General features: G+C 34.7%; 1 protein-coding gene and 1 pseudogene across 4 annotated transcripts in view; one reads left to right on the plus strand and one right to left on the minus strand.

The window, feature by feature from the left end:
• Positions 1 to 26,217, minus strand: part of PIAS1 (protein inhibitor of activated STAT 1) — a 112,659-nt gene that overhangs the window by 71,764 nt on the left and 14,678 nt on the right. For all 4 annotated transcript variants that reach the window (XM_072962181.1, XM_072962179.1, XM_072962180.1 and 1 more), the window contains exon 2: positions 9,753 to 10,197. In XM_072962181.1, coding sequence (XP_072818282.1) covers positions 9,753 to 10,197 — 445 coding nt within the window. The remainder of the gene's footprint in view (positions 1 to 9,752; positions 10,198 to 26,217) is intronic.
• On the plus strand, positions 19,916 to 20,162 carry LOC102538170 (anaphase-promoting complex subunit 11 pseudogene; annotated as a pseudogene).

Below are 26,217 nucleotides of genomic sequence, written 5' to 3' on the forward strand. Positions count from 1 at the left end.
AGCACGAGTTACCTTTCCCCAGATTACTCTGGTTTTGTTCAGTTTTCCACCAGGAATTAGTGTGGTGTTCTCTGCTTTGTACATATAAGCACAGCTTTTGCCTAGATAGAATTCAGCTTCTTCTCAAGCATAAACACCTCCAATTTTAAGAAGAGCTGTATGCTCCCTCTGGTTCTAGAGACCCTGCTTACAGCCAGCAAAAATGGCCTTGGACAGCAGCCTCCACAGGCTCCAAGATGACTGAAAAAGCTATAAGTTAATTTTACACTTCTCTTTTATTCAGTTATTTTAGAAGAACTTAAAAATTTTACTTGTAATTTTTTTCTGCACTATTTTTGAGGAGTCTTACAATCTGCATCTTATTTTTAAGGCCTCTCTACATCTTAGAAAATGCTGTAAATCATTTTCTTTAAAGCAAAAAAGGTTTTGCTCCCATCAAATATTAGAAAATCAGCGAGATTTTGAGATTAACTACATATACTTGTAATTTCAACAGAATGAATCTAGCAAAAACCTGAAATACAGACTGGACTGAAAAAATTGAATTTTTCTTTAAAATATTTAGGTATTGAGTAATGAGGGGTCTATAATTTTAACACTTTAAAAAAATCTAGCCACAGGGAACTATATTCAATATCTTGTAGTAATCTATAATGAAAAAAAAAGAAAACAAGCATATGTATGACTGAAACATGCTGTACACCAGAAATCAATACACTGTAACAGAGTATACGTCAACTAAAAAAAAAAATACTAAGATCTAGAGGTGATAAATCAAAATTTCATCATATGTACTGTGAATTTCACACAGGTCCAACCTGATCTACTGAAATAAAACTCCATTTACAGTATGTACTGGTACGGATTATCATGTAAATTAAAATGTCAAGCCCTCTTTCAATGTATGTACGAAATACAGAAGACTTTCAGTAGTTCTCCACACAGTAAATTACAACACAGTGATCCTATTTGTAGAATTCTCCAAAAGAATTCTACAGAAAAAAATCAAGAAGATTTCTCTAAATAAAAAAGAGAGCAAAAGATGTTATAAGATTGCAAAACTATTTTAAAGGACAATTAAAAATCTACTTTTTTTTTTAATACATTATGTTACACAGGAGTATTGGCTTTGGAAGCAAATTTGTGTTCAAATCATGACACCTTCACCTCAGTTTTGTGAATTACCTTCTTCAGTTCTCAGTTACTACCTCTTTCATAAAATTTAGGCTATTAGTCTAACCTTTCAAAGCTGTCTGAAGGCTTAAATGAGACAGCAGTTATAAAACCCCTAGCTTAATGCCTGTTAGAGTATGTAACAATTTTTAGTTGTGTATCCCATTTCTCTCAACTCATGTATTAAAAGACCTTACAATCAATTTTAACCAAGCCTCAAAATATTCCACATAGTAAATATACCACATGTTAATTAAATATTATTCTACTATTGGATATTTAGGTTATTTCTAATTTTCATAGTAGAAATAATGTTACAATGAATATTCTTAGGTTTGGGTTTCCAAAGGTGGAATTAGTAGATCAAAATGTAGTTTTAAGCTCTTGCTAGTTACTGACAAGCTGTATCTTCAAAGAGCTGTAATAATTTATATTGCTACCAACAGTAAACAACCATTTCAATAAATCTCATCGATACTTAATAGAAACACATATATATTTTAATGCAAGCTACAGAAGAGATTTAAAACCTCACTGCTGACCTATTTTGAGTTTTCTTTAAGAACGAGTGAAATTGAGTATTTTTTCATGTTTCCTAGTTGCATTTCCCCTTTAATAACTTACGTTTTCATACATTTTGCCTGATAGAGTCTTAATATCCTTCATTTGATTCCAATATTTTTTATTTGGCATTTACCTTTACATTTGGGCTTTTTTTAAAAATTGATGCAAAGAGGTTAACATTTTTATATAATTAAATCCATCATATCCCTGAGGTTTCTTAAATTGTATGTAAACATAAATTGCTAACTTTACATGGAGAGGTGGTGAAAAGAAGTACAAAATGCTAAGAGTAGTTTTAGTGATTTCCCCTTTAATTCATATCTTCTGTAATAAAATCATTAATTTTAAAATTAAAATAAAATTTCAGAGCAGATATAAAATATTAAAAAATACAGCACCAAAATAAACATTGAAACAAAACTCTAGGAACTGCAGAGAAGTAGAGGTGATTAATTTTTTTTAAATAACAGCCTTTTTATTCTTACCTATGTTGAAGTGATTTAATTCTCATTCTACATTCAACATCTAGCTTCTTTTCCACTGCAAAATGCCCATCTTTGGCACATCTAAGGCTTATTTACATTTTAGTGTTAAATTTAGCAGCAGTAGTACCAAAGAACTAGAATGACTAATCCCCAAAGTATTGGGGTCATCTGCAGGCACTAGAAACACTGAAGTCGTATGGCTCAAGAAAGGGAATGGCTTAAAATTACCTTCTAATCACTCAGATAGCTATCAACAAAATTTCATTTAAAAAAAAAAAAGGAAAGAGGGGACGGGTACAGCTCAGTGGTAGAGTATGTGCCTAGCATGCACAAGGTCCTGGGTTCAACCCTCAGTACTGCCCCCAAAAAAGAAAAAATAAATAAGTAATATCTTTATTAAAAAAAAAAAAGGGGAAAGAAATGGAATGCCAAACATGGGTTCTTCCTTTGTTGCACCATCCTCCCTTTCCCATGATCACCACAAACAAGTCCTCCAGCTGGCTGGTCTGCAACTCGTATGGTAACTCAGTTGTGCTGGGGAGACTGAGACAAAGTGGTATAGAAGCCACCGGCAAATTCTAAAATGCTACCATTTCAAACATTATATATACTACATGTTTGATCTTTAAATTTTATTCCAGTAAAATCTTACATGCTGGATTTCTCTGTAAAACTGTACTTGCTGGCTTCTGAACCTAAATGGCTGGTTAATTAATCTCACAATTAAAAAATTTTAGTGTCATATTTACAATTATACAGGATTCTTTACTGATTCTGATTGTCAAGATTCCTTCCCAACAACAACAAAGTCCATCATTCTTAATTCCCAAGATAACATTCAAGAACACAGACAATCATTTATTTAAAACACAACAGATGCCTTCAGGCTTCTGGGCCACTTATACAAACAATAATAAAAATACTAAACTTATCAGCTAAAAAGACAGAATATTATCTACAAGGGGATGCAGATTTAGAAGGTAAATCTTAGATTTTGTTTTGAAAGTCAGAAACTGGAGCTGCCATATTAGGAAGAAAAGTTTCTAGGGAAGAAATCCGCCTACAGAAAAAATTACTGCTTGTGATTTCCCAAAATTCAAGTACAGAGGAGCACAGCTTGTGTTAAATTGTTAGAAGGCAAATTTTCTAAAAGCAGAGCAGAGTGAATCATAAAACCTTTGAATGCCCTTTCCAATACTTATCAGAGCCTGCGTCCTTAGATTTGCATCACCTGATCTCCAGGCACTGGCTATTAGGCATGTGGAGGAAGGCAAACTCAATTATAAAAAATAAGAGGAGAAGGAAACTGTGAAATCTAATCCAATGCCAGAGGAGCCGTTGGCAGAAAACACTGGTAACCAATGTTATTAAGATGTAGCAGAAACCTTACCCGCACTGCACAAAACAAGATGGATCATTTTAACTATTTAGGAGTGCTGAAGCATCTGCTGCCTTGTTTCCTAAGGCAAGAAACCAAGTTTTTATATACATATATTTAATTCAAATCTTTTCCATAAATTATTCATACATCTTCCCAAGCCTAAAAGAATTGTAATTTTCTATATAGAAATGTTCTACTTAAAAAAGGAAAGAGCTTGACCTAGCTTTCTAAAATATTGAGACTATAAACCCAAGACACCTAGATTGTTGGTCTTCTCTAGAAAGTTATCGATATACTGTACCACATCAAATTGGAACTACTTGGAACAGAGCTCAGGAAAATAAAATATATGTAACCCAGAGAACAGATATTTGTTGTGTTTAACAGGAAAGATTGTTTGACAAATATTAAAACTTAAATAGAAGCCACCTTCAAAGACTTAAAAAAATAAGCAAGTGACTTGTTTCATCACCAAATGAAAAATGACATCCATATGACCAACTAAACTGTCTCAGAATTTCAGATTCTTCAGTCTGTAGCACAGAGTTTGCAAAAACTATTAGAATACTTAGAATTTAGGAGGATCAAGAATAGGAGATAATCTTCACAGATAAATTTCTAATATTTTAATGACAATTTTTAGTAAAAAATCAAATTTAAGAGAAAATGCCCTGTAAACAAGTTTCTTCTGTATAGCACAGGGAACTATATTCAATGTCTTGTAGTAACCTATAATGAAAAAGAATATAAAACGAATATATGTATGTATATATGTATGGCTGAAACATTATGCTGTACACCAGAAATTGACACACTGTAAACTGACTAAACTTCAATTAAAAAAAAAAAAAAGGTGGGAAGAAAGAGAAAACGCCCTAATGCTGAATGAAAACAAGCCAGTCTCAAAAGGTTATGTACTTAAAGATCTAGAATATAGTAGCAGCTGACAGGGACTGAACAGAGGGGAGAATGGGGAGTTACTGTTTAATGGCTATTAACGGGTATTTCAGCTTTACAAGATGAAGAGTTATGGGAATGGATGGTGGTGATGGCTGTACAACAAACGTATTTAATACCAGTAAAATGTACACTTAAAAATTTTAAAAATCACAAAAGAATATACAATTTAATTTAAGTATGTAATCTGTCAAAGCACACACACACAAAAGAAAATGCCTGAGGTTTTTTCATTTTATCTTTGTTATTTACTGTCACTGTCTTAAATGAGAAAACAATGAAATTGTAATGAGTTCTGTAAGACTACAAATATAAAAAACATAATTTGCTTTCTTCCCTGTTTCTCCCAATCCTTCTCTCCATTATAACCCTCCCAAAGAGGTGACAGGGAGATGAAAGCAGATTTCTTAAAAACAAAACATAACAAAATGAACTTAATCATAAAAATTATAATTTATGCTGTTTCTCCAAAGACACCACTTAAAATTATTTTCACGCAAAAGGACAAATAAACTTCTAATTTCATTGTCTGTGGAGAGTTAGGTAAGAATGGTGCAAAAGAAAATCAGTAGAAGCCCTCTTAATTGATGTTCTGTTAACTGGATTTACTGAGGCTCCCAATTGCTTCTATCCATCCTGACTTACGCTCTAGCAAGGCGACAGCTCATGCTAGCAGACCACTCTTCAGTATTTCTGCGCACTTCTGCTCACACCACTTGGTGTGCTCACCAAGAACCAGAGGTGTTTATTCTCAGACCTGTTTATGCCAGTTGCACTTGTAATTATAAAACTTAAATATTACAAAATCTATGAAATACAGTGCAAAAGGAAAGAGTTGCTCTTTTTATGAAAACTAAGTTAAATGCTCTGCAAAGACCCAATAAAAGCAAGCTGCTTAAAAAAAATTGCAATGGAATTAGGTGAGTGACATAACTATAAAAGTTTTTTCCTCCCGTTTTAACAGATTCTGCACTCAAATTGCTTCACAAAAGCCTTTAAATTCTCTCTCCACTTTAAAGAAGCTAAAGCTCGGAAATCAGGGTCTCAAAGAAAAGACCTTGACCCACAACATGAAAAGATAGGCAAGTAAATATACATTAATATGTTTTACATTAAGGTAAGATGTTTAGATTATTATGTATCACTTTTATTATTCATCACTTTTATCAATTAACTACTGGTTCCAATTTGGATAACAGACAATAGCATATCTATCCTTCAGTAATCAGCTGGAAGAACACTGAATCCGAACATTAGAAACAACACTCAACGTCAATTATTATTCCTTATATCAATCTATGAGACATCTCTAATCCATAGACACGGAATATGAACTTACTCTGATGTATTATCTAAGATTTTTAAAAACCTGAAAAGGAAGACATCCTTAGAGCACATACAATTTGGTTTAAATTTCATATGAAGCAAACCCTTGAGACAGTTTACCAAACTTACATGACTACTCCAAATGAATGCAAAATAACTGTTCTCTACACGTTAGCCATTGAAACAACTGCAACAATTAAAAATATGTACAGGCACTACATGGAAAAATGTACTTTCTCTTTGAAGATTTACCTGAGTCAAGGAAGACAGAAATAAACTTAGTAACAAATATAAAATTGAGTATTAATGAAGTTGTTTACTTAAAATTGAAATCAAATGCTACATTCTAAAGGATTATTATTCTTTCAGTCACTGTGAAAATATTTTGTTTTTGCCTTTATTTGCTTTAATACTGGCCAACTTAAAGAATATATATAAAATAAAAATGTTCTAAATAATTTTATTATTCTAAATAAAATAATATTAAAGGACTAAGGGGAAATATCTTGCCTTAAATGGACATAACAAAATACTTTAATCCAAAATTACTTGTCCTTCTGACTTTCATAATTGTGTAAAATCCCTGGCTCATCAACACCAACAGTGGCACACTATGCAAATAAGATGTTTCAAACGAAGTACACTCTAACACCTGGTGCTCAATACACTATGAAGACTGAAATAGTCGGGATCAATACATGTGGCTAAGATCCTGCTGGGTTAAGTCAGTTAATATTTGAGATTCTCCTCTTCAAAAGCAGAAACACACGCACACAAACACACACACACACACACACAACAAAGACTGACTAGAAAAACACACTAGGAATACTTTAAAATTTATTCTTTAAAGCAGTGTCTATGGATTCTACATCAAACATGTGGTATTTTAATAATTAGGAAAAAATTTTAAATAGAGTATATGAAATATCCGAGTCATCAATTAACCAGAGATCAGAGCAGGGGCAGAACAATAAAGGGAAGGACACTGCTTTTCTCCCTCCTCTATTTCCCATCCCCATCATAAGCCACTATTTACTGTTTATGATACATGGTGTGCCACAGTTGTGTTTGGAATGTAAAATAGTTAAAATTCACTGAATTAGAATAAAGTAAAAGACTCTATTGTTTTTAAATAAATTGGAGAGCTAATAAATGTTTACTGAACTACTACCACATAACAGGTTCACAGCTAGCTATTATGGAAATATACACATGAATACAGCAGACCCTACCATTTTGAGGAACTAACAACAACAAAATGCTGTAAGAGCATGCAGCAAAGTGAAACTGATCTGGATAGGGGAAGAAACAGGCAGATATAAGGGTGACATCTTAGAAAGACTAATGGAAAAGGTTTTAAAAAGCATTTGAAATGGGCCTCATAGAACAAACAGGATTTTAATATTGACAGACAAAAAATACACAGTAAATCAAACATTTTACTTTACAACCACCTCTACTTCATCTCTCAATTCTTCTGGTTAACCATGGAAAATAAAAAGAATTCTGTTTAATATGTGTTCCAAAATGATAAAGACCTTAGAAATACTGAACGTTAAAGAAATGAATTATCTAATAAGATGGAGGAATACCACAAGTATTTTGATTTTAGTCAGAAACATGAACCATGCATAAAAACATTCAGCTTACACTAGACATCTTAAAATCTGTTTAAAGGACATAGTGCTTAAGGACAAAATGGAAAGGGAAAAAAATGAAAAATGAAATTTACCCATCACAGTCTTGACTCAAGTGATTATCGTGATGAACTAGCTAGCTACAGGTCAAAACTAAAATCTTAAGAGCTTGTAATGATTTTAAATGTATATATGTTTAGAAACAAAGAGAATGTTGGAAGCCATTTAATTTTTCAGACAACATTGTTTTCTTAGATTCAAAACAAATTTCTAATCCTTCAGAAAAATGAATTCCATGATGAAGTAGTCACTGCATTTAATGAAGTACAAAGGTAGTCTTTTAACAATGTTAAAAAATCTTACAGCTCTTTTTTCAATTGTTTTTTATTTAACAGAGCCTCAAAATATATTCATCTTAAATGCTGCAGATTATTCAGCATCTTTTTACAATCCTTTTCAGATTCACTGAGCATTTCCATCCCCTGAATATTTACTGAATCAATTAACTTCTACAAATTACTTTCTAGTGAGATATTTTTATGCATAACCAAAATGTTTGCTTTTGTTTTAATTCTATGATAACAATGAGAAACTAGAAATCTATTTACATACCATCAAGCAATTCTACACCACCTATTCATTCAGTGTGTATACCACAATGAATTTATTCTTGAAAACTGGTATTCAAATCAAATTATACTTTAAATGTATAGTCGATTTTTATTACTTGTGGTAGCTGTTCTATAAAGTCACCACAAACAATGAATTAGTGAATACTGAACCACTGCTCCTATGGGCAATGTAGGGTTAGGTTCCTGCAAGCCTCTGATCACGTTTTCATCAACTGATCAATACCTAAACTTGTTTTATGTGTGTTTCTGTTTAGAGACACCTTATTTAACATATATTGATGATTCATTAACACTAAGTTCATGGCCAACAGCAGTGTAACTCATGCCTAAACAAAACTAATCTATATCTTCTAATAATCTATAATGGGAAAGAATCTGGGAAAGAATATATATAAATCACTCACCAATTCCCCACAATGAAATATTTAATGATTTGTAACAGGGGTCGGCAAACTTTTTCTGTTAAGGGTCAGACAGTAAATATTTTATGTTTTGCAGACATACATGGTCTCTGTTGTGTATTCTTCTTTGTTTTTGTTATTATTCTACGATACTTTAGGAATATTAAAAAAAAAAAAAAACCCAAAACATTCTTAGCTCAGACTCACAAAAACAAGCTGCAAGTTGGATCTGCCTTGCCAGCCATAGTTTGCCAACCACTGATTTATAACAAACCAGCATCTGGAAGTCTGATATTTTAAACTTTGTTTTTTTTGTATTTAAAAAAAATTTTTTTTCCCTTAATGGAGGCACTGGGGATTGAACCCAGGACCTCCATTACTCAAACTCGTGCACTCAACCACGTACTCTACCAATGAGCTACACCTTCCCAGTTCCTAATATTTGACATATATTACAAATACAAATTTGGTGATATATATTACACCAAAGGCATCAGAGATCACAATAGGTCAGTTTTACTCCACCTTAAATAAAGTAAGATAGCATTATAGCAATTAAAATTACAAGCTGATTAATGCATCAAATTCTATTAATATCTAGACACTAATCAAATGATGGGGAAACACAGTAACTGAAGGTTCAAGTATTCATTAGTAGTATATAACCATGATCAAGTGTATACCTGCAAAGTACACGTATCCACTTGAAAAAGTCAGGTGAAATACTATACATCTAAGCTCAAATCCCCTTTTATAATAATTAAAACCATTTACTTACTTAAATAATCGAAAATAGTCATTTGTTTCAGATGTCATTAATCCTTGAAAATCAAAAACTGAATTCAAAGACTGGTAGTAGTCACTGGGTTTTAATTTTCTAATTTGTAAGGGTTATTATGAAATATTTATCAACAATCTAAAACATTACACTTTAAAAACATTTATATTCTTGGAAACTTTTTAACATTCACTGGTCAGCAACCATCACTGAAGACTTGAATGTACTTTTTTTCTGTCTAAAACAGCTTTTACGTATTTGATTTTTGTCTAAAATTGAAAGATCCTTATCATCATCTGGATGCTATTACCACATGTAAATTTCATTATGAATAATAAACTGGGTCAAAGTCAAACTCAAAAATGAAAATGTATCCCCCAAAAGAAACCAAATAACCATTATAGAATAATCTTACCTAGACTGGTGGGTTTTATCAGTTCATCCAGTAAGTCATAAAATGGTAATTTTTGAAGTTTTATATCCGGATGGACTGGGTGAAGAGCTGATGTTAGATGTGGGAGTTCCAGTTCATGTTTAGGTCCCAGAAGAGAAACAGGGAGTAACGGTGATGATGCAGGGTGACCGTCATAAGTGAGCTGTGGAATGGTAGATGGAGACAAAGTTGCTGGCATAGGACTTGAATGTACGTTGGGGATGGACAAGTCCGCAGGCGTCATGATTTTCTGGGGGAACCTCCGCCTATAGAGTTCTTTAATTTTCATTTGTACAGCAGGACTGCAGCCAGCCTTTAGCAAATGCAGGGCTTTTGTGAGAAGTTCGTGTTTGCGTCCGTGCTTGTTTCTCCCGGCGTAGCCCAACAGTACTTGGAGCTCAGAAACTCTAAGGCTCATAACCATTTGCTTAGAGACAAAACAAAGCGTAAATATTAGTATTCAACAGTATAGTCTGCAACATTAAACAGTACTTTTATTATAATACTTACTCCTTATGCTTTGCTTAACGGTCAGCTCATTTACAGTCAATTCTACTCATTTCAAACTTAGAATTCAACCATTTAATGTAAGTAACCAAAGAAACTTAAAATTAATATTCATAAATTCACTAACATCTACCGAGGGTTATGGAAGATGTAAAATATATACCAGGTAGAGCCACATCTCACCACATTTCACTGTTACAATGGAATTTTCAGGTATTTTTATCAAACACTGAGGATTCAGGAGAGTGCTGAGTGGATGGCAAAAGATAATAATGAGCCCTCAAGAACATTTGTTTTCTTGTAGAAAAATTATGTAAGTATGTATGAAACATAGACAGCCCACCTCAAACACCAGATGTAGGCAGCATACAAATAACATTACCAGGCATTACATTCTACACTAACTTGAGTATTATTATAGGGCTTAAACCATACCTTTTTTACCCATTATATACCAGATACAGTTGATATTTCATATGGGTTGTCACTAAATCTTTTACAACTCCACGAGGTGTCATCCTTCCAGCTTTACATATGAAGAAACTAGTTAAGAAAGGTTAAATAACTTACCTAAGGCTGTGTAGCAACTAAGTAGCAATCAGGATTCAAACCCAGATACGCATGATTCTAAACCCCATGATCTTTCCACTAAACCATTTTGAAAAGGATGACGCTGGAAGCATTATAGACTTTCTCTACTGTTTGCAAAGCCAGGCTAAGAAGTCCCAGAATTTAATCCACATGCATGAGGCTGTGGTAAAGAAATCTATTTAACTTTAACTCTATATTGTCAAACTTACTCGGTCACTCTCCTTTTTCCCCAACTACTAAGAGGCTACCAACAGGAAATGCCCATCTACACCAATTCTCTCACTTTAAAGTTGAGGAAAATGAAATCCAAAGATCACACAGCTATTAACAACAAAAACACATGACTGACTCACTCGACTGGCATACAGCTATGAACAGCAGAACCCTGACTTTACCATCGACAGGGAGATGTCAGGATGAAAGACATGTAAGCTTACCATTTGCCCTCTATTTTCCCAAATGTTTTATCCTTTCACCTTATCAAAGTACCAGTAACACAAAAGCTAAGCTGTCTTCCCTAATTTCCTTCTACTCCCTGAGATATCCATCCCAAGCCAATCATCTAGAAACTGAAGTTATTTGCAGATTACAAAACAATTAAAAAAAAGTGAGAAAAAAAGTGTACAAACAGCTTTATATACAATATAGCTGGTTAATCAAAGTATGAGCCTTTTCCGGCCTGGAGAATGCTTTGTTTCCTCAAAGCCAGCTTTTGTCATCAGCCTTGCCCTCTGGGCCTAGCAAGACTTAATGACACTCTTTACACTACTTTTACTGGCCATTGTTCATCTCTTTATTTTAGCACTTACCTTGCTGTATTATAACTTTTTTTTCATACAAATGATTCCATGATCAGACTGAGGTCCTCTATGGTACAAAGTCGTGTTATCCTCAGCATCTAACACTAGTGCCCAACGATAGTAAAAAACTCATCAAACGTCTGGACAATGAATGAACGATGAACAAAGTAAACAAGAAAGTCACACAAAAAGAAAGAGTGGAGATGGATTCTACAGTGCTAAGTTACACACATAACTATAATATAAATCCAAATGAACTCTCAAGCTCTTATGTTCACCAATGTAGACCTTAAAAACAAATTCTACCACAAATCCTATAAATGTTTTTTTTTAGATTATGTTATCAGAAATTAAATAATTACTAACTATAATGTCAGCAGGATATCAGTTTCTCCATACTATCGAAACTGTCCTAAGAGTACAAAATAGTTTTAAAAATTTTTGTTACTTATTTTATTTTGGGGGGGTAATTAGGTTTACTTATTTATTTTAACAGAAGTACTGGGGACTGAACACAGGACCTCATGCATGCTAAGCATGCACTCTACCACCGAGCTATATCTCCCCCCATTACTTATTTTAAAAGGAATGGGGATTTCAACAGAAAAGCCCTAAAAGTAAGCCTCTGCTTTTAGAGAAATAGCACAAATTATGCTTCAAAGATTATAGGTTAAAAATAAATTTAAGTTGGCACTGGTCAGATGTATTTCGCTTTACAGAGAGAACAGGATAAATTTTTAGAAAGAAAAGAATGTCTTCCATTTCAATTCAAGTCCATTCTCCTAAGTCAAACACAAACAAAAACCAAAATTCAGTGGGTATCCATAAACTTACGGCAGCTCCGTCCTGACTCTATAGGTATAGGATTTAAATACAACAGAGACGTATTATTGTTCTATTTTTGCAAGAACACGTTGACAATTAACATAGAATAAAATCTCTTGCTTGATGAACGACAGAAAAAAGTTAATGGCACAGGTATATAATTTTTGTTTTTGCTTTCACAGGATGCATAATTAATCATCACAATTATGAGGCAGGTGTTGTCCCCAGTTTATAGATAGGAAATCTGAGGCCTCGGAAGGTTAAGAAATTTGTTGAATGTTACACAACTAGTTCTACTCTAAATATACTTTTATACTATGCTAGTGTCTTTTAGAGGAAACAAACCACATGCCTTTTAATTAGGAAACAGAAAAACTTTAAAAAAGATCAATTTATTTAACATCTTCAAGTTTCAACATCTTTGGCTTTAAAAAAAAATTAGTGGTTAAGATAAAAGAAAACATCTGGATTAAAATTAACCATGGAGGGGCTGCACTGGATCTGTGGATTGCTTTGGGTAGTGTGGCCATTTTGATAGTGTTGATTGTTACAATTCAAGAGCACAAGAAATCTTTCCATTTCTTTGTGTCATTTCGGTTTTCAAAGTATAGGTAATATCCTTGGTTAAGCTCATTCCTAGGTATTTTGAAGTTTTTGATGTAATGGAAATGTTTATGCCGGTTACAAGACTCTGGTTTTTGAAGTAAAAACAAAAAAATAAATGAAGGGCTGCAAATGGCAAAATATCCTTCTTTCTTATGTGTGAGTTGTATTCCATTATATATTTATATGCTGCATCTTCATCATCTATTCAACTATTGGTGTCCACTCAGGATGCTTCCATATCTTGGCAATTGTAAATAATGTCACTGTTAATAGCAGAGTATATGTATCTTTCTGAATTAATTCTTATTTTGTGGTTCGCTTTATTCCTTCGATAACTACGTAAGTTTAAAAAGCTAAAGCTCTTAACGTTCTTAGACACAATGAACAGTACATATATGTAAATTTAAAAAATATATGTGCAGTAAAAAAGAAAAAAAGAAATGAGCTATTAAGTCATGAAAGACATGGAAGAAACTTAAGACGTATTACTGAATGAAAGAAGCCAGTCTGAAAAGGCTACAAACTGTACGATTCCAACCAAATGACATTGTGGAAAAGGCACAGCTACAGAAACAATAAAAAGATCGTGGTTTCCAGGGGTTTGGGGAGAGGGAGGGAGGGAGGGATGAACAGATGGAGAACAAGGGATTTTTAGGGCAATGAAATTATTCTGTATGACACTGTAGTGGTGGCTACATGTCATTATACATTTGTCAAAACCCAGAGAATGTACAGCATCAAGAGTGAACCCTAATGTAAACTGTGGACTTTGGTTGATAATAATGTGTCCATGTTGGTTCATCAGTTGTACCAAATATGCCACACTGATGAGGGATGTTGAGGGTAGGGGAGTGTGTATGTGTGGGTGGGGAGAGCTATGTGCGAACTCTGTATTTTCTGCTCAATTCTGCTGTGAACCTGAAACTGCTCTAAAAAAATTAAGTTTATTAATAAAAAAAATTAGTGGTTAAGATAAAAGAAAACATTTGGATTAAAATTAGCCACTGCACCTTATTATCAGGTATAGTGAAAGATGAGAAGGTATCTGTTGCTATTATTGGAGCAGCTGCTGTATATTCTTTAGGACAGTAGTAAGCACGCAGTATTTAAAAAAAAGAAATAAAACAGGACAGGAAACACAAACATCTGAAGTATCACCCAACTGGAAAGCTTCAGAGAAGCATGGAACAGTCAATTCACAACGTAAAGTGTTGACAACACAGAGGAAAACTAAACACATCTGAGATGCTGAAATGCAGTACATTTTTATCTTTCATGTGTTTGAAAATCTCCATTTGTTAGCACTACAACAAAATGAATATTTATAACTAAGGATAATATCAACCACTGCTACTTCTAGAAATCATTACCTCCTCAGACAGCATTCTGCTGACTCTTCATCCCCAAATGATACAGTTCTCAGAATCTTAGAGAAAGCATTCTGTGAGGGGCATCTTTTTGAAATTAATCTTTTTAATCAGCCAGACATGCACACAGCTTCAAAAGTCAGTTTTACAAGTAAAACAGATGTCCCTTGCCCCTCTCACATTTTTCACATCCCTAAGGCAACCAACTTTCACATCTTTTTAGTGATTTCTTCTGGCATTTTTCACTATATTCCACTATCTAAGGCTAGAGCTATTTAAAATTTTTTCCTTTTAGGAAAAAAACTGACTTCCTATTAAAAGATAATGGTTTTGATCTGTTTCATCTCCTCTACCTCTATCTTCCCATCAAAATTTTTGGTTGAATCAATTGTTGGTGTTTATGTTATTACTATGGCTGTTAAGTAATATTCACAGCTGAGCCAAAAGCACATTATGATTACTGCTCCTTTTTTTTTTACATTTTTTATTGATTCATAATCATTTTACAGTGTTGTGTCAAATTCCAGTGTTCAGCACATGTTTTCACTCATTCATGGACATATACACACTCGTTGTCACATTTTTTTCTCTGTGATTTATCATAACATTTTGTGTATATTTCCCTGTGCTATACAGTGTAATCTTGTTTATCTATTCTACAATTTTGAAATCCCAGTCTATCCCTTCTCACCCTCTACCCCCCCTCTCCGGTAACCACAAGTCTGTATTCTCTGTCCATGAGTCTATTTCTGTCCTGTATTTATGCTTTGTTTTTGTTTGTTTGTTTGTTTGTTTTTTAGATTCCACATATGAGCGATCTCATATGGTATTTTTCTTTCTCTTTCTGGCTTACTTCACTTAGAATGACATTCTCTAGGTACTGCTCCTTTTTTGTTATGATCTTGTTTTCCTTCTAGTTAGTAACTGCATCATTTTTGCATTTTTCTCAGTTTTCTACGTAACTACTGCTAATTCATCTGCAAACTGCTAAAAGTGTAACTTTCCTCTCAACAAATTCAAATATATCAGGTAAATCTGCTTTAATTTCTTTCTTAAAAATACACCTCCTATAACCCTCCATCAGGCTCCAGTTTGGGCTGCTTGCTCTCTAGGCCTGGTACAAAACTATGGTCACGGAGTTTCCCTTAAATTTATCCTGGGAATTCCCTTGTCTCTCTTCATGTCAGACCCCCCGTTTCCCTGATCTCACTTCTTCCTTTTCTTATATTCTCTTTTTAGTGGGGTATTTCCTCCAGTAGCTTCCTGAGAAGGGGCATGGGAAGTACTTTTTGTTTTTTAAATTCCTTGAGTTATCTAAAAATATCTTCATCTACCCACACTTACTAACAGTTTGGATCAGTATAGAATTCCAGACAGGAAAGTACGTAGTCAGATTTCTGAAGGCCTTTCCTCATCTTCTGGCTTCTAGTGCTGCTGTCATGAAGGCTGGGGTCCCACTCTGATCCCCAATCCTTCCCAGTCACCTGTATGTACATCCCCCTCCAGAAGTTTACAGAAGCTTCTCTTTGTGTATTCTGAAATTTTATAATATTGTATCTTGGAGTAGGTTTTTTTTTTCTTAACTGTATGAACCAATAACTGCTAACTCTTTTACACTTAGAGATGTATATCCTTTAGTTCCGGGAAGTTTTCTTACAATAATTTCCCTTTAACTTTTTTCTGTTCTCTTTCTTGTATGCCTATTATTTAGACACTGGGCTTCCCCGATTGCCTAATTTTCCTTTGCTCTGTTTTATTTTTTCTCTTGCATTTATTTTCTTTTTCCTCCTGCATTTATCTCTCTTGTCTTTAGCTCTATTTTCTGGGAGATTTCCTCAATTTTATCATCTCTTATATTAAAACTTTAACTTCCATGAGCTTTTTCTGATTGCTGTAAATTTCTTTTTCTTTGCTGTTCCCTCTACATCGTGTTCTATTTTGCTTGAATGTAGTTACCTTCCTTTCCCTTGAGGGTATAAATAATTGGGTGTTTGACGTTGCTGTTTTCTTCAGCTGCCTGCACTGTCTCTGTAATCTCTTGAGTTCTTCTGTGGTATTTGCTCTGGTCTCTGCTTTCTGTGCTTGACGTTTTCCTCAAATAGGGAATCCTTGGCTGTACATTTATGGGTAAGAGTAAGACACTGAAAAGATGATCAGATGAACTGTGTGAGTGAGCAGTACTTCATTCCAGGGTGATCAGACAGGAACCTGGCTATCTGGAGGATTCCTGTTTTTCCTTTTATCTGATCACTTTCGACAGAGAGGAATCTCCCAGTCTTCTGCTCTGGCAGTATAGGGTTGGCCTCCAGTGGTCCCAGGGCAGAGCAGGGCAATGGGGCATGAAGAGGGGGAGGTCTTCACCATTCAGTAAGAAGACATTTTAACTTAACTCCTTTTCAGATATGTAAGATTTTACAAACAAACACATTTATACATATACATAGATGTGTGCAAGTGCATGTGCATTTATAAGAACACTGTTCTAACTACAGAGGCAGGGACCATGTTCTGAGAAAGATAAACATAATATTCAAGCAACATCAAGTATTGTTAACAGAGTGCTTTTTAAGATTAAATAAGAAGTGCCAATTTTACTGTCTCATTAGCTATGATCTTATGTTACTAATGGTCATATCTAAACTATGACTAAGAATTGGGCACTTTCTGTTGAACCACCTAATTGCTATCATTCATATATCCCACTGCAGTATTTTAGAGGATCAGTCATAAAGCAGACTCTACATTATGACTCTTTACCTGGTATCAATTTGTAACCAACTGTAAGCCAAAACGAATTCTAAAGATAGACAAAATAGGCATTTAACAATATCATATTTCATTTATACTTTTGCTTTCTATCTACAAAAGCAATCATCAAAAATTCTCTAACTGCATACATTAAAGCCTGTACAGTACTACAAAAATATTTTATTCATTATTTTCAAAGATTCTTCATTCAATGGAACTGACTTCTGGGTCATTTCTAATCCTCTCCACTTGAAATGGTTCATAAGCAGCTGTTAGATTAGCAATTTGTCAACAATGCCCAGTTCAACCAGAAAACCTAGTTAGATAGTTTCTACTAAAGCAGCAAGTCAGGCTGGTTACATACTTCTCTATAATCTTGTTCCACCCAATTTCTCATTTTTAAATTCTCAATATAAGATGATTGAAAAATGACCTGTAGTGCCTTCTGTAGCTGTCTTCCTCCTCTCCTGGTCTCTTTAATCACATGGGTTGCATTTAGCTCTCACATAATGACAAAACATGGAGATGCCGTTCTCCTTTAAGCAAAGTATAAATCTAACACTGTTGAAATGGCATACCATGGCTCTGATTTTTGATAGATAATTTAAAAATCATCCCCATTTATGTACCACACTTCATAAACCCTTGTCCTTCAAAAAGCTCCTTCTAGGTGATAAATACTAAAATAACAAACCCAGACCAAAATATTTAAAATTTGGGGATTTTTTTGGGGGGAGAGGGGTAATTAGGCTTATTTGTTTATTTTTTAATTAATTAATTTTTTTTAAGGTGGAGGTACTGGGAATTGAACCCAGGACCTTGTGTATGCTACATATGCACTCTACCACTGAGCTATATCCTCTCTGACAAAACATTCTAAATTTTGGGTAAAATATTTTTTTACAATAAAAAAGTTTAACTTGGGGGGGAGACTATAACTCAGTGGTAGAGTGCATGTCCAGCATGTGTGAGGTCCTGGGTTCAATTCCCAGTACCTCTGTCAAAATAAATAAAACAAACAAACCTAATTGCCTCCCCCATTAAAAATTTTTTTTTTAATTTTTGAAGTTTAACTTAATTTTAAAACTTAATTTTAAGTTTAGAGTTTAAAATTCTACCATATTGCCAAACTTCCTATGCAGAGGTAGGAAAATATGACTTTAAGTAAAAAGCTGCTCTGCACACAAATGCTCAATAAACGCTTTTTGGATCAATGAACAAGCCCTAAATGAGTTGCAGAAAGAGGGACTATAGGAACAAACAATGAACATATACAGATAAGCTAGCCTTCACAAATGGACACCCATAATCATCTTAATTTCAATTCTCAAAAGTTACTGAACACCTACCATGTGCTAAGTACAACTACAACATAGTACAGTACTAGTTTACATAGAATTCAGATTCTAGTACTGAGTCGGCCACTGATTTATTGAATCACAATCTTTCAGGGTCTATTTTCTCACTTCAAAAATGAGACTGAGTAGATGTTCTCAAAGGTTCCTTAAAATTTCAAAATTCTATAATTCTATGACTGTGTTAAATGAAATCTTCTCATTCTTCTACTCTTCCACCGTTAATGAAATACAACAATCTATATAGTAAGTGAAACATCTATTAGCAATGCTTTCAATCAAAAATTTAAGTGTCATACATGGGTTGATAAAGTAAAAATGATAAACCTAATACATGTTAAGTGCTTATAACATGTCAATTACACACTAGTTATAGTAAGCATGATTATCTTATTTAACCCTCACATGAACCCAAGAGACAGACTAATATCATTCCCATTGTATGGATAAGAAAACTGATGCTAATCCTGAGGTCAAACAATAAGTAAGTGATGGAGATGGGGCTCAAACCTGACCTGACTCCAGAGCTTAAACTCATAACAACTAACCAGCACAGGTGTCTTACCACAAATCTCAGCCAGGATAGTTAAGTGTTACACTGGGATGAGGGCACTAAATGACAGTTAAAGAAATTAGACTATACAGAGAGTGAACAAGCACTGGAATAAATGCATATATACTTGGGGACAGTAAAAACGTGATAGAAATAGTGTCTAAGGTCATTCGTGTAGCCACCTATAGGATGAATGAAAAAAACTAAGAATTAAGACTTTCAGCTAAAAGAGATGGCAACAAGGAAGAATTATTTATCTCATTATAAGGTAAGAAAGAACTGTGACAATGGAAATAAAGGAGACAGTACCAAGAAATACTGCAAAAAAAAAATCTGCAGGTTCCATTCAATATTCTAACTAAAGTGCATCTTTTAAAAAGTAGTGCTAAAGGGGAGGTTGAGCCAAGATGGCAGAGCAGAGACTCACGTTCGCCCTCTGCCAGAAATACACTAAGAATTACATCTACAAACCCACTGAACCGCACAGAACACCCACTGAACTCCGGCAGAGTGTCTCTCATTTCAAAATACAGGAGGAGTCTCACAAAATCTGATAAACAACAAGTTTATACTGTATAGCACAGGGAACTATATTCAATGTCTTGCAGTAACTTAAGGTTAAAAAGAATATGAAAACGAATATATGTATGTTCCTATATGACTGAAACACACCAGAAATTGACACAATATTGTAAACTGACTATACCTCAATAAAAATATATTTAAAAATAAAATTAAATAAAAAGTAGTACTAGGCCCAATGGAAGGCAGGCACGTCATTATGCTCCGTGCCATGAAAATGAGGATCAAGTGCTGGAACAGTGTGGCCACTTGTCTCGTGGTGGCCAACGATGAGCATCTGCTAGACAGCCTTCAATGGCTGCTGCCCAGACTGCAAGGTGCTGGGTGACGGGCGCCCCTTGGTGTGGGGCCAGTGCTCGCACTGTTTCCACATGCACTGCATCCTCAAGTGGCTCAGCGTGCAGCAGGGCCAACAGCACTGCCCCATGTGCCGCCAGGAGTGTAAGCTCAAGGGGTGAGGCTGCGCTGGGCCTGGATGCCCCTTCCCCTTGCTCTGGGATGGGCCCCTCACAAGTGGGTTTGGGTGGCCATGGTCTCCACTGGGGACAGTCCTCTCTGGGCTATGACAGGGCTGAAACAAGGACTGAAGCTGCATGTGTTTTTTTCCATCTCAATGCTGGACACTTTTTTCTAATTAAAGCCATGGTCTCCACTGGGGACAGTCCTCTCTGGGCTACAACAAGGCTGAAACAAGGACTGGAACTGCATGTGTTTTTATCCATCCCAATGTTGGACACTTTTTTCTAATTAAAAAAAAAAGTACTAGACATGATCATGAGAACAATCATCCACTTTTCAAATAAAATTTAAAATTTTAAAATAATAAGGCTTTAAGAAAATTTAAGTTTATCAAATTATAAAAGATTGACTATCCTTTCACAAGTCCAGCAAGTAGCGGAGCTCAGACTCAAAAGTCAGATGCTAGTCCACACAATGCTGCAGAGTACTGACAATGACAGACACTATTAGGTAATCTGAAAGCGATGTTTTTTAAAACTGTAGAATAGTAGGATTATCACGTAAAATAAAACTAGAAATCTTCTAGTTCATCTCTCTAACGTATGAAGTTCTACTGTAACCTCTCTAATTGGTGGTCTCCCAGTCTCTGCTGAAACACTTATAAAAGAGTTCAGTCTAATCTTAAAAGTCTACATTACTAAAAAGCTCTATGAATAAAAATTTTTGTTAAACTTCTACCCAATGGTTCCAAAATTTTGTCCTGTTGGTATAGACCCCTCCCCACCCTGATCATTACTCTGAGCATTCTGCAGTCCATCATACTCAGAATGAATGAAATAAATCAGATAACAGTCTGACTAGTCTTAGCATTACTACCTCTCTTATTTAATGGGCACAAATATTTCTACCAGTGCAACTGAACAGGGCATCTTAGGCTGACTGGCCTGCTTTATTTGGGCAATTGGAAGGATGCTGTATGTTATGCTTTTGTTTCAGCAGGGACAGGGAGTCACATCCACATCAAACTGTTGCTCATATTAAGCTTGAAGGTACCTAAAACCTTTATTCAATTGCTTTCACCTCCTCAACCTCTAAAACAGTTTTTTTTTAATTTAAAAATAGAACTTTATATTTAGTGCTGTTAAATTTTTTTTCAAGTTCATCATTCTAATATTTTAAAACCCTGTTGAAGAACTGAAACCTATACCCTCTATACAGCACTTATCAGTGTTGTAAATAGTTGATTTTCTAGTCTATATCCTCCCCTAGACTTTGAGCTTTCAAGGACTCTTTTCTCCGAGATATCACCTATGCTAAGTATAGTAGTTAAGTACCCAGGAGGTGATGATGATGATGAACTAATTCCCCTCGATTCTGTCATCAACAGTCTTCCCAGGTTTGTGCCACCTACAAATCTGGGGAGTTTTGCTTCTTAAATACTCATACAGGTCCCCCTTAAAACTTGGGATATAACCCAGTCAAGACTACAGAGTCCAGTGGCACATGGTAAGAAATTCCCCTCCAGATAACAATAAAGTATAAGGTTACAAATAAGACTGCTCAACTCCCTAGGATTCAGATGACTATTTTTCCCCAGGATTCTCCAATCTTAAGGTAATTATTCAATAAACACTGTCCAGGGTACACAAGAAAAACAACTATGATTATCATGTTTCACTCTTGATTTACAGATGCCAGAGAAAAACAAGCTTAGAAAAAGATACATACAAACGTTCTAAAAGCCTTGGGGATGATTCCTCACAAACTACAGAGGAACAGTTAAAAAAAAAAAAAAGGATGCAGGAAAAAGTTGTTCAAGTCTTGCAATGACAGCTTGCCTAAGTATTATTTTAAATCCTATCAGAAACCTATTAATGAAAACACTCCTTCCTTTTCTACAGAGAACAGAATGCTTTCACCTGATTATTCTTTTAGTTATAGGTAAGAGAAACAACAAAACATCCTTTATTCCACATAAAGTAAAATTGCTAACCTACTATAAAATTTACACAAATCATTATCTTCAGAACAGATCAATATGAATATTTACATGCAAAGTTTTTATAAAAGTGAAATCAAGTTCTAAAAAATGCTTATATTTTTCTTTTGAGAAATTCCATTAATGTACATAAAGATACATTTCAGTGTGAGGACCATGAAAACATACTACACACTCTTCCTAAAATTTATGGGAGAGGAGATTAGCTACTCACAAACTCCTGATGCCAAAAACCCGAAACAGCATCCATTTTAACATGGGCAGAATATTAACTCCCCCCACCCCACAAAAAGGCAAAGCAATGCCAATGCCAAAGTTACTGTCAAGGAAGAAGAAATTTTTTAAAGCACAAAAATAGGGGAAAAAAAACTTAGCTATTATGTCTAAAGGACAATAAACTAGCCAACAAAATAAATTTACTATAGTTATGCTAAAAGAATATTTTAGCTTTTGTTGCCATTAGAAGTAAAAAAGAAAAATAAGTTTATCATATCAATCAAAAGAACAAGAAGAAAAAACTCAATGCCATTCCTTAAACACATAACTAATCAAATTCCAGAGCATTTCTCCAAATACTCAAAGCAACTAATATTCTTAAAAGTGGAAGTTCAGTTCTTTCTTTTTTCCTAAATCTAGAAGGCAAAATTTTACATTTGAGGATCAAAAACATAAGAGATCGGTTCTGTGACAGAAGAGAAACAATACCTGTTGCTGCATCCTAAGTCTAAAATGATAAAAAAAAGAAGAAACAAATGCAGGCAGATTGCCTAGTTTGGAAGAAATAACACTGAAAAGGCCTTCTGAAAAGTCGGTCCAAAAGAATATATTTATGTATATGATGACTGAAACATTATGTTGTATATCAGAAATTGACACATTGTAAACTGACTATATGTCAATTGAAAAAAAATCTGTTCAATAAATTAGTATTCAGTCCTCAAATTTCCCTAATAACAAAACTGCAATGTTTTTCAAGGAAATGTAATTGAGGTTGTCTATTTTAAACTTCAAAATTTATTTATTTTAATAAAGTTAGCTGCCTAGATATGACAAAAAAAAAAAAGGCCAAAATAAAACATCACTAAGAAGCACTTTGATTGGGTTTCACATTAAAAAGCTCCAATTTAAATGACAGGATACTCTAAATCGGCATTTTCCAAACAAGGTTCATAGGGTTAATAGATACTCAGAAATAGGATGCTGTGGCAAAACAAATACAGGAAACTGAGATTCTGTAATTCCCTACCATGCCCTCCTTCTCAAATACTAATATATTAAAGGTCCTAAGGAGTTCAGCAGAAATGTTATCTTTGCATCCAACATTTTGCAAACTTTCTTGGCCACAGATCTCTTCTTTATTATTATCATTGTTTAATTCATTGTCACCTCATTTCTTAGTTCACAGAAGAAGAATTCTGGAGAAAAAATGATAAGATCTTCAAGATTTCCAGGAGTTTCATTTTACACCTGTTGTTCCAGCAACAATATTATAAGCAACCCCTTCCACTCTAAAAAGTGTCCCAGTTTAGATGATAAATGATACGGTCACCCTAGAATTAATACTCTAAAACTAAACATGTATTATGAAACATGTGAACTACTTTTACCAAATGTCAAATCAAAAGGCCCGTGTTACTACGTGTAATTAAAATGTTATGTAGATGTGATTAATCTCTATCCCTTTTCCCAAACTTCTGAAAAAATTCTCCACTAGCAATCTTACATATATTTTCAAAATACTCTATAGACTACTGAATTCTTGCTAAATGAACTCATAAACCATACAGATGTAGACAGTGAAAGATAACTGTAATTGTGTAATTTTTAAACAAGAGTCTATCGTATCTAATTGTAAGGACAGAAAAACTTTTAAAAACATTAGACCAAGTCCAAAGAAGATGTTTTTATGTTTCAAAAGATATTTTAAAAAATTATTCCAGGCCTCTATTCTAAGAGTTCCTTAGAATTCTTGACTCTTTTTTCACTCAGTCCAGTCTTCCTGGGTGACCTCATGCATCTCATGACTTCAAAATGCCATTCCTAGGTTAATAATTCCCAAATCTTCACTTCCAGCCTAGCCTTTGTCTTCTGAATTACAAATCAACTTCTGCTGAACACCTCTGTGTCCCAGAAGTACTCAACATGTCCAAACGTAACAAATCAAATTTCTTCCAAACCACCTAACTAGTTGTCCAAGCCAGAAACTTCTATACCACCTTTCCCTTCATTCACGTCTATTTACCAAGTCACAGCAATCCTACCACCTTCAAATGTCTAAGTCCCTATTACCGCTTTCAGACTACCACGATCTCTTCCCTAGACACCTGCAAGGAACTCAGCTGTCCTCCCTGCCTCTAGTATTATCCCACGTCATTCTCCACAGTAGCGATCTTTCCAAAACATAAATCTGACCATGTCACTCTGGTGCTTAAACCTTTCATGATTACCCACTGCATTCAGGACAAAGGCCAGATTTCTTAGCATGGCTAATATATCCTTCATGATCAGTCTCAGTCAGAGCTCCTAACCCCCTTAGCCGGCTCTCCATCATCTAGAACTTTCACATACATCCTCCAGTTCTTCCAGTAACTCTTCTTCCCTCTCCCATCCCAACCTTTTCCTAGCTAACTTCAGCTCATTTAGGTCTCAACTTAGATGTCATCATCTTTGGGATACTTTCCTCAGGCCACTTGCAATATTAGTAACTTTACCCTCTTATGTGTTCCCCAATTTAACCTAATATAGCCCTTATGCCATAATGTAGAGGCCCTGTTTACTTGTCTATTCTCTACCAAACTATAAGCTCTGTCTGTACAAACTGTGTCTTGTTCATTGTCAATGAATATGAGTAATGATGTTCCGGCATCAATTATTATGAACCATACAAGCAATGCAAACGTATTAGAAATTATACATATTACCTCCCACAAATAAGGGCATTATATAATTCTGCCCAGTGCCTACTCAGCATGTTACTGGAATCCAAGCAATAATTTACCCAGTTCGGACAGATAAGTTAAAGAATTTTGTTCTTAATCCTACAAAAAATAGGAAGTTATAAAAAACTTGTCCAACTGCAGGAAATGCAGGGGTGGGGAAGAGACTGACATAACCAAAAAGTCAATCTGACTAAAGAGCAAATAAACTGAAAAGAAAAATTAAGATATGAGACCAACCTAGAGGTTGGTATGAAACTATAAGAGTCTGAAATAATGAGGGTGGCAGCAGGGAAGGAAAGGAAGGCATAACATTAAGAAAGATTTGACAAGACTTGGATGTGGAGGAAGTCTGTAGCTCAGATGGTTTGGAAAGCCTTCCTTGAGCACCCAAACTACGTCAGGTCTCCTTGTTACATGTGCCTATAGAGTTCTGTCTTTTTCCTTTACAGAACTTGGTACAACTTCAGACTCCTAATTTCAATGTGAAAAGTTCTAATAACAATCTATCTCTAACTTCCCCAAATTCGCATTACTCTCTTATATATAGATCTTCACACATGGATCTAGTGGGTGTTCCATAAACGTAATTCAGTGTTTTCTCTCCTCACCACCATGCTGTTCCCTCTGCTTGAAATAACCTCCCTGTAATCACCACCTATCAAAAGCCTTCTCTTTTAAGGCCCAGTTTGAAGTGACTGTTCTTCTTACGAATATACTGTTAGCTATTTACATGGTTAACCTTCTATATTGTTTTCTGTTATAGGTCTAGACATTTCTCTCTTCCACGAGAATGAGGCAAACTCCTTGAGGTCAGCTATGGGGTGGAAGGAGCGGAGGTAGGTGTGGAGGGACTGAATAGATGGGAATTCCAAGCACAAAGAACAGAAGAGAAAGCGCCCAAGAACTCAAAAAAAAAAAAAAAAAAAAAAAAAAAGAAAGAAAAATAATGTCCACACCTTCTCCTGAAGGATTCTTATACCGGGTTCTACAGACCCAGTCTTTCCTCCTAATCCTCATACTAGTTATTGGTGATAATATTTCTAGAAAGTCACTAACCCAAAGAAATATAAGCTGCAATGGCGAGCCACACATGCAATTTAAAACTCTCTACTAACT

Source organism: Vicugna pacos, chromosome 6 (genome assembly GCF_048564905.1).
Source record: "Vicugna pacos chromosome 6, VicPac4, whole genome shotgun sequence".
NCBI lineage: Eukaryota > Metazoa > Chordata > Mammalia > Artiodactyla > Camelidae > Vicugna > Vicugna pacos.